The sequence below is a fragment of the Vanellus vanellus genome (genome assembly GCF_965231255.1).
Source record: "Vanellus vanellus genome assembly, chromosome: 3".
Classification (NCBI taxonomy): Eukaryota; Metazoa; Chordata; class Aves; order Charadriiformes; family Charadriidae; genus Vanellus; species Vanellus vanellus.
The window spans coordinates 109,387,432-109,400,618 of record NC_138907.1 but is presented as its reverse complement, the minus strand read 5'-3'; the positions used below and the strand labels follow the sequence as shown (position 1 = coordinate 109,400,618).

Below are 13,187 nucleotides of genomic sequence, written 5' to 3'. Positions count from 1 at the left end.
ACTGGCTAGCTAGTAGTTAATAGACAAGTGAGGGGTTTTTTATTTTGTTTTCGCTCATCCAAAAGTGCACAGTGAAGCTCATGTAGGGGTAAGGTAGTCCACTGACTAGATTTTCCCCTCTGCTTCCTTTGTATATATGCACACAATTATCCATCTATTTATTTATCTTAGAAGTTTGGCTTGAAGGAAAACACCTCATCATCTGTGATCAGATCTCTAGTTGAGGCAGAACAGCGTGACAAATATACTGAAAAGGTGGCAGCGAATAATCTGCCTATCGTACATTTCCAGTTAAACATGTAGATCCTATTTCCTGTATGGAAATCTGTATGTTTTTGAAGCTGCAGCTGTGGGGAAAAAAAAAGCGTAGATAATGTTATGATTTTACCCACCATCAGTGTAATACTGAATTTAAGCAAGTTTACTATCTGGATCTAATAGGTAGATTATTATAGGAAGTCTAATAGGGAAGAGTTTTATGTTAGTTTGATACCAACGTTTATCATTCTTACTCGGGAAATTCAGGACAAAAGAAAGCTGAGAGGAAAGTTACAAGATTAAGGCTGATTAAAGGAGAGAAAGCAAGTAATACTTCCAAACAGGACTTAACAGGGGCTTGAGGATGCACAGAGGATGTCGGCTGTTTGACTTAGTCTTTTCAGGGAACTGAAACTTCAGGAGGGTATCGCCATTTAGCAGCCATGGCATTCAGTGGATAGGTGTTGAACTTCTGACTGGGTTTGTATGCGCTTCTAAAAATGTGGATGATACCAGTGTCAGACCAGCTCACCTGTAACTTCACGGGTTTTGTCCACCCCAGCTCGAGCAGGTCACCCAGAGCAGGTCACCCAGGATGTGAGCATCCCCAGGGATGGAGGCATCAACACAAGCTTTCTGAGCAGCAGGTATTGCCACTCTTCGTCCCCTGTCATCCCATCCGTCCCTCTCCCCTCCCACCCTTTTTCCCCTGAATTTATTTTTTATTTCTCCGTATTGTGGGCTTGCAATGCTGGTCTTTGTGAATTAGACCGGTCTTTGAGATAAGGTCTCGGGGGAGACCTTACCGCTCTCTACAACTACCCGAAAGGAGGCTGTAAAGGGGTGGGGGTAGATCTCTCCTCGCTAGTAACAAGCAATAGGAGAAGAGCAAATAGCCTCAATATGCCAGGGGAGGTTTAGATTGGGTATTAGGAAAAAGTTCTTCACAGAAGGGGTTGTCAAGCATTGGAACAGGCTGACCAAGGAAGTGGTGGTCGCCATCCCTGGAGGTATTTAAAAGATGGGTAGACATGGCGCTGAGGGATGTGGTTTAGTAGTGGTTTTGGCAGTGTTAGGTTGATGGTTGAACTTGATGATCTGAAAGGTCCCTTCCAACCTAGATGGTTCTGTGCTTCTATGAATTCATTCAAAGCATTTCTGCCAGGACAGCCCAGATGCAAACACCGTTGCTGTTGCAGTCGGGTGTGATGTGTGCTGTGCCCGAGAGGGCTCGTGCAGGTGAGAAGCCCCTCACCCCAGCAGGTCTCTCTCATAGAATCGTTAGGGTTAGAAGAGACCTTTAAGATCATCGACTCCAACCGTTAACCTATAGCCATACACTGAAACAACAGCTGTATCAGCGACACCGCGCACCCCATTCAGCGTGTTTTGGGTTGCAAATGGCGCCCGTCTCAGGCCCTCCCCATAGGCTGCCTGTGCGGGGCCGCTCCCTGCCCCGGCCCCTCCAGCCCCGCGGGGCGGGCCGCTCCCGCCCAGCACGGCCCGGCCCGGCCCGGCCTAGCGCAGCGCGGCGCCCGGCGGCGGGATGGTGGAGGCCTGGTACATGGACGAGTCCTCGGAGGACCAGCGGGCGCCACACCGCCTGCGGCCCAACCGCCCCGTCAGCCTGGAGCAGCTGCGCCGCCTCGGCGTCGTCTACCGCAAAGTAAATGGCGGGCGGGGAGGGGGGGTGGGAGCCGCCACGGCAGGTCTAGCCGCTCGGCAAGGGCCGTGCGGGGCCTGGCGGCGGCGCCTCCTCAGCCCGGCCCCGACAGCCGCCGGGGCGGGGAGAGCCCTGAGAGGGGCGGGCAGACCCGGGGCGGTGCTCGCCCGAGGAGGTTGGCGGTAGGTAGCGGCCATGTCCGCCCTGCCCGGGAAGGAGGGAGGCAGGAGGGGCCGCAGGCGGTGGCTGTGCGGGGCGGGCCGGGTGCGGGGCCCTGTAACGGAGCTGGCACACTTCCCGTACCGGTGGCAGCTATTTTGGCTACCCCTGGAGCGACCTGCCCCTCCACCGACACTCCTGGCAGCTCAGGCTTTTCTACCTTAAGCGTCCTGAACTTCAGCAATTATGTCTGAATGCATTTTCCCCCCCACCCTGCCTGTTTATTTTTTTTTTTTAGTTGGATGCTGATAACTATGAGACTGACCCATGTCTGAAAGAGATCCGGAAAGCGGAAAATTATTCTTGGATGGATATAATAACCATACATAAAGACAAGCTTCCAAACTATGAGGAAAAGGTATGCAAGCCTTTGCTGTGGAGGAGGATTTGCGCGCTGAAGCTGCCGCTAGAGTGTGCAGCCGGCTTCCAGCACCTGCACACCCCGAGCAGCAGCGCAGAGATGAGATTTCCAGGTGTAAAATACATCCTGTTCTCAAGTCCTTAACATTCAAAAAGCGGTTTTGGTATTATTTTAAAAGTAGCAGGGGCCTTTTGCTTCTCCAGGCTGCCTTCAAAGGTTTTAAGGATAGTTCCCATCACTGTGTCATTTCAAAACTAAGGTTTCTACCAGCAGAGCCCTGCCAATGCTGACATGTCCTCAGAGAGCCTCCCCGGCATAAAGGCGGGTAGTTGCCAGCTGGACGTGGGCTTTGAAGGCTGGAACATCCTACTGACTGCTTGCAAAATGCATCTTTTCAAAGTGATTGTTAACCTCACGTAATTGGAGGGGTATGTTCCCCATGCAAGAAGATTTTTTTAACTTGGAAAGCTGGCACCTTGTCAGTTTCAAAACAGCTGGGATGGGCTCTCAGATGAGCCTCCTAGAAGGAGTTTTCTCCTGCTGGCCTCAGGGTGGTGGCATGCTGCTCTGACCTGAGGACAGCAAACCAGTGGCACTTCCATGTTTTCATTAAATTTCCATTTACTGGTTTGGTTTAAGCCCATTGTGTTATACTGGTTTTAAATTGATGAGAAGAAAAATTAGGTAGTAACTCAGGTTGCCTGGGTGGGCTCTGTCTGACCCAAAGACAGGCTGTTATTGGCAGGGCGTGTGGACTTTTGCTCAGCTTGCCATGTTGGATCAGTACCAGCTCAGGGACACCTGCACTAGCATGGCTAAATAGCATCCAGACCTGAGCAGGCAGTACCTGGCATTGCACTGCTCTTTGTGCACTAACCTGCTCAGATCTCTGTTAATTGAACCTTTAAAGCATGTTTTGTTCTGTGCTGTGAAGTGTACAAAGAATTCAGCATTCTGGAAAAAAACAGAACATTATTGCTGCTGCTGCCTGGGAGGAGGGAGCCTGGAGCTGGGGCTCACTGTGTGGGGGCAGGCGTGACATGCTGTTTACATCAGATTGCCATAGATGGGCCATATTTGGCAAAAACTGCATTTTCACACACAGTTGTAGTAGCCTGTGGGGCTAATTCAACCTTACACCAGTGTAAAAGAGGGGGATAATCTGTAGCTCTGTTTTATTTTTGCATATCAGGGGAAAAAAAGGCACAAAAGGATCAAACTGGACGACTGCGAGGACCAAATGCTGCGGTGGGAAGCTTTAGCTGCCTCTCTCAAATGGGTGTAAGCTTTACTGTTGTTCAGAGACTGGTTATGTGCAGCTGTAGCCGCTGTTTCTTGTCAGATAAATTCCTGTCTTCCAAAGGAAATGTAGCAGCCTGCTTAGAATTGTCCTGAGACAGGGTCTGGCTGGCTGGATTGGCCATTTTAACCATGTTGGTCTAATTTGTTAGTTAAATCACCGTGCAGTTACCCTTTGAAAGCCTTTGCTTTGTCACACGTTTCTACCAGATTTCTTTGCAGTTTTTCCGTGTTCAGTAGTTTTAAGAGATACTTGCTATTCCTAGATAAAAACGTTTTACGAAGAACATTTACACCTAGACGATGAAATTCGCTACGTCTTAGATGGATCTGGCTATTTTGATGTTCGAGACAAGGATGACAAGTGGATCCGGATTTCCATGGAAAAAGGAGACATGATAACCCTCCCTGCTGGCATATATCACCGATTTACACTGGATGAGAACGTATGTTGTTATAGATTACCGTAAATTTTGATGACAAATCCATGTGAGTATATATATCACATTAGTAACTATGTGCCCTGAGACTTGCAGTTCATTAGCAAAACATATTAAATATGAAGTAGGAATATGAAAAATACTAAATAATTCACAGCATCTGAACCTTTCATCTCCAGGTCACAAATCCAGCTTCCTCTCTTCAGCTGTAACTGCAAGTCATTGCCACGTGATATCCGTAGCATATCTTATGTGACAGCGGCGTGAGAGCCAAGCCCTGCGGCTGTCCCTCACACAATTGCCCCCACTGTCAGCTGAGGTAGAGATGGTGGAGATGGATCCCTCTGTGTTTCCTTGTATGTCTTTGTGGGGATAGACAGGGCGTATCTGTGTCCAGCAGTGGCATTTTTCATGAGTGCTAAATTCACCTTCAGGGAAAGAAGGGTTTAAGGGTCCAGAGCCACTACTTGCAGCTAGCGTGTGCTAGACTTCACAGGAGGTGACCTGCTTTTGGGGGATATTTTTGGCAATAGGACTGTGAGACTGGCACATGGAGTCCTCATTTGTGTGTCTGTTCTTGTGGACTTTCATAAATCTGTAACCTCAGCATTGCACCTGGAAAATGCTGTCTCCCATGTAGTAAAATCCCATCTCTGACATAGTCTTGAGAGTGGTATTATTTTGAATCAGCTGGCCAGATAGCAGTTAATGTACATGTAAAAAGGGGATATGCTGCTTTGGTGAAAAACACGACTTTTCATGTTTGCATTTTGAGATCCACAGTGAATCAGCTACAATTGCTAGTTTAAGGCTTTTTCTTTACATAGACAAAAAGTTAGGGGCTATGGGTTGAATCCACAAGAAGTCTTAAATGTTTGTCCACTTCAGGAACTTTGATATAGAAGTGCCGTCTTCAAAGTAGAATCTGTAGGTGCTTCTAGACCTTTGCATTTTGCAGCTAAGTTCTTTAGGTACCTAACTTTATTCTTGACATTGTTGAGCACCTGGGTGCAAGATAAGCACTTAACAGTGTTTACGAAAGAATAGGTAGGGTCTAAACCTGTAGCATAGTTGACAGAGGAGAGGAGGGGGGAGGGGAGGGGAGTTCCCCATAATTCAGTGGTTGGAGCACTTCTGCAGGATGTAAAATCCCATTCTCTGCTGCCACAGCTGGACCTTTGCACTTGGCATGCTTTTGGTTAGCTGGTGGCAGGGGCTGTTGGTTTTCCTATTGGAATGTAGAGACTTTTCACTTCCCATAGCATTATTTTTTGGCTAGTTTATGCACCCCCCACATTCAGCTTTTATGGCTCTCACTTTGAAGCCTCTGGTATTCCTCAAAAGCACTCTGTGTAGCCATCTCAGGTATTCTGATTGCGCTTGTTTAACTAAGCAAGTAGGAATTAGATGCTGCATTGCTCAGTATTTTGGATCCAGTGCAAAATAGTTTGCATGAGACAAGATTTTTTTTGGTTTCTTTGAAACAGGGAGAAGTACTGTCTCTGCCTGACCTGGAGACACTGGTTGTGACACAACATATCACTGCATAGGTGCAAAATCTTCCACTGCAGTAGCTGGGAGCAGGAATGGCAGCATAGTGGTACAATTTTCTGGAATATGTGAAGCTTTCAGTCCATCTTGAAATGGTTTCAAAAATCGCTGCAGAAGTGCAAATGAAACTGTTAACATCAGAATTAAGCTCTAATGGAGAGGAACTTTTAAGTTACTTGTGACTTCTTATTCTTTGACAGAATTACGTGAAGGCAATGAGGCTATTCGTTGGAGAACCCGTCTGGACAGCATACAACAGGCCGGCTGATGATTTTCCTGCTCGGAAACAGTATATGAAGTTTTTGGCTGAAGAAGCACAGTAATGGTGTCTGAGACCTGACAGGTGGAGCAGCCTGAAGCCCTGCCAGAATAAATGTGACTGGTGGCTTTTCACTGATAGGACTTCTATTTACATATACACTTAGAATTACACAATCATGGAAAAATTTAGGTTGAAAGGTCATTTGGAGGTCATCTAGTCCAACCTCCTGCAAAGTACCAGACCATCTTCAAAGTTAGACCAAGTTGCTCAAAACCTAGAGGTTTGGAAACCTCCAGTGATGGAGGTTCCCCAGCCTGTCTGGGTGCCCATTCCAGCACTTAGGTGCTTTCATGGACACACATTTCTTCTTCACAGCCAGCTCCCTGATCGCAGCTTGCGACTGTTGTCTCTTGCTCTTTCATTGAATGCCTGAGAAGAGTCTGGCTCTGTGTTCTCCACAGTCCCTTCTGTAGTGACAAACTGCAGTTAGGTTTCCTCTCAGCCTTCTCCAGGACAGACAAACCGGTGTCCTTATCTGGGCTCTCTGCGCCTCAAATTGTTAAGGAAGATGTTCAACATGATTTGCCCTGGTTTTGACTATGGAATGTCACTTGTAACCATCTGACAGACTTGAACCACTGACTGTTTTGAGCCCGATGGTCCAGAGTTTTTCCACCTGCCTTGCAGTTCATATCCTCGGTCCGGATACAAGGCTGCTGTGGGACACACTGTTGAAAGCCTTGCTGTGGCCAAGGCCAATGATGTCTGCTGTTTCCCCTCAGCCACAGAGCCAGCCATTGCCTCCTCAATGGCAGTCAGGATGGTCAGGCAGAATGGGCCCTTGGTAAATTGGCGTTGACTGGTTGTTCCCCATCACCTGGTGTTTCCTGTGCCTGCAACGGCTTTCATAATAGCTTCTTCCGTAATTTTCCTGGGGACTGAAGTGAGGCTGGCCCGCCTGTGGTTCCCTAGATCCTCTTTCTCACCTTTTTGAAGGTGGCAGTATCATTTGCCTTTTTCCGGTCAAAAAGATTTCCCTGATCACTGTGACCTTTCAAAGATGCCAGCAGCCTTGCAGTGACTTTAGCCAGTTGCATTTACAGTTGCTCAGGAATCCGCTTTCTAACCTTTTTTTCCTTGATATTTCTGGCAGGTAGAATTGGGAGAGGTGGGCTACATTAATATTCATTCTGCTCTGAATCCATGCTAATGAACTATGTAGGATTCTGTTTTTAATTAAAGAAAATAAACCTTCCTTCATTCTTGTCTAAAAATGTTCATAAGATAAATTTGCATAATCGGCATTTCAGTATGCAGCTTCCCTAGTTCTGCCATGGTACATAAAGCTGTGGTTTTCTCTCAGTAAAATGTAGCAATTTGCTCGTGTGAGTTATTAATAAAATTACTTTGACTTGGGTGTCGGCTTTTTTTTTTCTTGTGCTGACATTAAGGACACATTGAACAACAGTGTTACTGTAATTGTTAATCAGCTTTTATCCCTTGTGCTGCTGCTGGCTTGCGCTGTAACGCGGGGCGAATCGTTAGCTGTGTGCCTCAGCTTCTTCAGCTGTGAGATGGAGGAGAGTAGACTTAGACGTGCTGGTCTAGTTTTCAGTAAATGCCTTGTGCTTGCGCAGGACGTGTAGCTCCTTGGCAATGAGCACCGAAGCATTTTGGTATGAATTTGCTCTTTACAATGATGAATTATATCGGCTGGGCAGATGTACTGCTTGCTCTGGCTCGCAATGGATGATGAGAGCGCGGGCTCTGCGCTGGCTGCAGCCTGTGTGCTGATTTCAGCCAGATGCAATACAAGCTCTGGCCTTGCCACTTCCCGAATAAACATGATTCTAGAAAGAAGTTGAAACTTAAGCTTATGTAAATTTTCATAATGTAGCAGACAGTAGATAATTGAACTTTCTCACTGTTCTTCCCTGTGGGTGTGCGTGCAGCCCTTCAGCAGGCAGCGTTTCCCTCGCTTTGGAGCAGCATTGCTTTTAACCAAGTCTAGGTGCTTGCTTGCTTTAAGTGCTTCTCAAAACAAAGTTGCGATCTTGAAGGGAAATTGTAGGAGCATTTATCTTAACAGTTGGAAAGGGTGAATAAAAAAGGCACGTGTTTCCTGCCTTAGGGTCTTGGGCTGCAAGCTAGGTGAGATGCAGGGACACAGCCGACCCTTCATTCTGCCAGTGGGGGCTCAGTTTGTGGGAGGGGGTGCAGGCACAGCACACACTTGCAAAATGCAAGCCCACCCAGCACGCCGTTCAGCTTATGCTGGTTTTTGTGCCGTGGTTCGTAAGCCTGGCTGAAAAATCAGTGTTGCAAGCAAATACGAGGTTTAACAACAGTCAGACAGACATCAGGTAGGCTCGTACGGATGCTGTGCTGTGCTGTGTCATGTGCCTCATCCGTTCGGGGGTTTGCATGCCTCTTGCCTGGAAGGAGCACTTGAGTGTCCTCTTGCGCAGCACACCGGGGCATCCCGGCCCCAGAGTAAACTTAGGGGATTTTTCAAGGTACAGCTACACAAATAAATGACAGTTACTGCCTGCGGCAAGTTTTATTCCTTTGACTTCTATGCCATAGAAAATTGTGTTTCCAAATGTAAAGTAAAATGACTGCTTTCTCCCGGTGCTGATAGCAGTCCCTGGTATGCGATTGAATATGACGTCTCTCTGCTTTTGTTTTCTTATTTTTTTTTTAACAAAAGTCAGCATAAGACTGTTCATTCCTCTTACGGGTCTCTGCATTTTGATCTCTCTCTCTGCAGAAGGAGGAGTGGAGGCAGCGGCGTGGGCTCTCGGGAACCCCATTTACAGCACAGCCAACCCATAACAGACCGGGGCAGCGACTGGGAAGAGAGAGCAGGTAACACACTCTCTTCAGGAGAGATTTACAGTTTGGAGGCTGTGATGAGGGATGGACAGTAAAGCGGCTGCCCGCAGCGATTGCTTTCAACAGCTCGCTGATGTCGGATGTGACCTGCGAAGCAGGACTGAACCACCTTGTTTTGTTGCCTCTCTGGAGGAATATATACACCCGGTACAGCTCCCATCTCCTGGCTGTCAAGAATAACACACGATCACCCCGCTGAAGATCGTTCATCATTTTGATAGCACAATGCATTCTGCCTCAGAGAGGTGGCGGGGGCTGTGGGGGTCTTACTGTCAACGCTTTTGAGTCCATGCCCTTTAGTGCTATAGGTGTCTTTGAAAGGATGAAAGTGTTTTTTGTCAGCCAGGAAAAAAGCAATTTGGGGCTGGTATAAAGATTCTACACCTGTGAAGAGATTACATGGGAGATTACACTGGGAGGAAACAGCTGGGCGGAAAAAAATGTTAATATTAATAGAAAACACTCCAGAGAGTGGAGAGAAGGGAGGGAGAACACGCCGTTCCTTCAGATGAAAAACACTGTTTATTTTCATGGCAATTTTTTAGTGTTTGTTTTTTCTCCCCCCACCCCCGCCCCACACACACACACATATCTGAAAGTGCAAAGTGAAATCGATTTTTGGTCCAAAACCATGAGTCTGTGCTACTGCAGCTAGTGGAAAATCTTGGTGCATTGATGTAGTATGAAAATTTATGTAAGTGGTTCCAGCAGCATCACGTTGGCAGCATTAACTCAGGCAAGGGGAATATTTTAACTCCTCCAGGATTAGAGTTAAAAAAAAAAAGAGAAAAAGTTGGAGAAATGGTACTAAATTGAAGGGTTTGAAGATAGCTTTTTTGGTACCTATGCATTATTTTCCACATTAATCCAAACTTTTCCCAAGTGACATACGCCTCAGTTTCTTATGACCGCCTTGAGAGACCTTCACTGTGAGGGGACTCAAAGCAAACCGTGGATGGTCAGTGGGATTTTTAATAAATTAGGTGGGCAAACAGGTGTCTGCAAAAGCTGTGATGCTGACCTCCCTTGTTACATGCCCTGGGCCGAGTGTCTTTGGTGGGATACCTTAACGCAAAGATATTTCACAGCGAGTTGGTAGTGAACTAGTAAGATCCCCAGCAGGTGCTTAGGGGTGCCTACGAATGGGTGACGGGAAATGCTGACGGCGAGGGGTGTCTCGCCCTGCGCTGCCGAGAGCGGGGGCTGTGCTGCTTTCCGGCAGCTGCAGGAGCTGGGAGCTGCCTGTCCTGGTTGCTGAACTTGACAGGTATAAAATCATGCACTCGGAGCATCGGGTCCCACTGGCAGAACAGGCACTCTCCTGCCTGTTTTCTGACTCCAGGATTTAGCCTGAACTAGGAACTTATGTGAGGGGACGGTTTCCTGACAAAGGCAATCATTTAATATCAGTCAGCAGACGCCACTGCACATAAAGACAGAGGTGGCAGCTGAGCACTGCTTTGAAGAATATCCCTAGTAGCCAAAACACGGATTTAGATATTTGGCCAGGCAGAGGCTGAGGACCTGACCTGTGTTATGCTCAAAAATTATATCGTCTGTTTGGGAATCTTCCCTGCGAAAATTATAGAAATTCTCAGATTCCTTCCCCTCTCCCCAAAATAGCGTCACTGCCAGTTGTCTTCTATTTTCTGAAGATAAATAAACATATCACCTCTTTGGGGGATGAATGAGTGTTACAATTAGAATATTCCTGGCTCAAAGATCCAGATTTGATCTCATCTGCTGCACTCATTGTGACTTTATAAAGTGATTCCCAAAACATTTTCTGTTTGCAAAAAGGTACTCTGCTATACCTGCAGTTTGAAAAACCTATTTTTTATGCGACTGAGTCACTAGCTCTCATTTTTTATTAACTGTATAAATACCCAGATAAGACAAGAAGCAAAATTTCAAAACCCAAAATGCTTGGGGAAAGATTGAGCAATTAAAGGGCTGTGGACCTCTTTCAATGCTGACTCCCCCCACTGCACTTCTCTCTGAGGTACACGCGCTAATTTTGAAAAGTGCCCCTCTGTTTCATTGCCTTCTACGCTGCTTGTCAGGGCACCAATAAATAACTGTTGTGCCTGTCAATGAGCTGTATTTGGCTGGTAGAAAATTGGGCTGGGTGTGCTCCGTGCCTCTGTGATGCTCCAGGATTGCCTTTGTTCATCGATACAGCCCTGAGCAACCAAGCCGTGCTCTGGGCGCCTGTTTCCCCTCTGATCACAGGCATTTCAGCCTGGAAAATTTGATTTGGGTTCACCCTCAGGCTTCCCCCCTGCCCCCGCCAAATGATTCAGGCAACTTGAAGCTGGTGGGAAAGAAGGAAACTGTTCTCGGTGGTGCTGTAGCAAGGGGACACAAAGCGGCGGCTGGGTTTTGCACAGGCTGCTGCTGCAGCCCCGGGCTGGGCTGGGGCTCGGTCCTGCTGCCTGCCACTGGAGCGTGTGCCAGCATCTGAAGTACTTGCTCCCACCCTGCTCTGCAAATCGTGGATTTTTTTTTTTTTTTTATAAACAGCTCTAGTAATTCTATTCTGCAGCTTTTAACTTCAGTATTTTCAATTTAGCACTGACAGTTTTGACAATTTTTCAAAGCCAGAGAGGAACCTTCTCCCTCATTCCTTCCCTGCCTCAAGCAAGTATCATCCCATTTTTTCGCTCTTTGTGAGCAAATTACAAGCCATTGTTGCTGGCTACCAGATGGATTGATTTTAATAACTCTCGTACATAGTAAACATCAGCAAATGACTGCCCAAAGCTAGGGCACGATCAGGTGTTGATCCAGAACAGCTCGGAAAGGCAGCACCTGGGTCCTCGTCCCCACCCACACCTTTCCGTTCCTCCCTAACACCAGGATTGTGACCATCTCACACACCCCTTGAAGATAAGAATCTCTAAGTTTGTAATTCCCAAGCTGAGTAGGAGATACGCAGGAAAGCAGCTTTCACCTGAGAGTTAGCACTGGAGCACATTTGCGTTCGGCGCTACTGAACTGCTGTTCAAACGCTGTTTGAACTCTGTGCAGGTTCCTACAATGTAAAGTACCTCACTGGCAAAATATATTTTCCCCTGACGTTTTATTAAGTGGGTAGAAAGCACAGTGGAAGAGGTGTATGGCATCTTCCTTTGAGCTTGTATTACAGGTATGAGCTAATGGATAAAATCTGCCTTGTTCTAACGCCTTTGGTTTCAGGAGAGCAGCAATCCAGGTTGCTACCTGGGCAACCTCAGAGAGGTTGATTCTGGCTGCTGTGGTTCTATCCATTTGGAATAAATTTAAATCTGTATTTGATGCTTCAGTTCTATTTTCACACATTTCTTGATTGCAAGTTGAAGTGGAGAGGGAATGTGTTTCTCACTACAGCTAAATACGACTGGAGGTGGGGGTACCACACATCTTGCAATCTTCTTTTGGACGGCTACAATGCGTGCGGTTGATTAAGCACATCAGCTGACATATAAGTAGGACAGACATAACTTAGCTATCACACAGACCTCGCTTATTCCCCTCTCAATTTGATTTGCAAGACACCTGCAGCAAAGGCTTCCGAAAAGGATTGTCTCTCTACCGCTTCTTAGACCGCTGTAGTGCAGAAAACCCGGCAGCCTGCCCAGGCGGGGTGGTTATTCCCAGCACATCCTTGTGTCGAAAGCCTCAGGATGAAGGTGAATCCGAAGAAGGTGTTTGCTGGCTTGGTGGGATTTTCCACCAGGCCAGTGAGCTCATCCGGCTTGCCCACGGCTGCACGAGCGCTCGTGCTGACAGGAAGGATGGGGTAATGGAAGAACGGTCATCCTTACCAGTACACCGGCTGAAGCCCATTGTGCAGTCTCAGGCACATCTGCACATGCCTTTTGGGGAACATTTAATGGGTCCAGTCTGCAAACGGAGGCACCAGGAAAATGTAAATGACCAGCTGGTTAGGGGATGCCGTTATCACCTGAACTGCCGTCAGGTGCTGGAAATGGCAGATAGATCCTCAAGTCCTCTTGAGGATCAGGGCCTCTGTGCATAATCTAATTATCTGAATGTCTGAAGTACAGCTTCTTTGCTCCTCTTTTAATAAAAGAGGAAATTTAAATGCAAAACTTCTGTTAAGGCACATTAAGCTTTAAGACTCGAATACAACAATCAGCTCATTCAGGCTGTACTTTCCACAGCTTTTCTCACTTAGCCAGATGACACGTGCATGCTGGGTTTTAGAACGGAGCTCTGCCCTCATTTACGCCAGGA

The 13,187-nt window shown here is 47.1% G+C and overlaps 1 protein-coding gene across 1 annotated transcript; it reads left to right on the top strand.

Moving 5' to 3' along the window:
- The first annotated feature begins 1,770 nt into the window (after nt 1-1,770).
- ADI1 (acireductone dioxygenase 1) lies at nt 1,771-7,464 on the top strand. Its single transcript, XM_082481028.1, has 4 exons — nt 1,771-1,924; nt 2,379-2,498; nt 4,067-4,246; nt 5,992-7,464. The coding sequence occupies exons 1-4, from the start codon at nt 1,805-1,807 to the stop codon at nt 6,112-6,114; spliced, it is 543 nt and encodes a 180-aa protein (XP_082337154.1). The 5' UTR covers nt 1,771-1,804; the 3' UTR covers nt 6,115-7,464.
- The last annotated feature ends 5,723 nt before the right edge of the window (nt 7,465-13,187 follow it).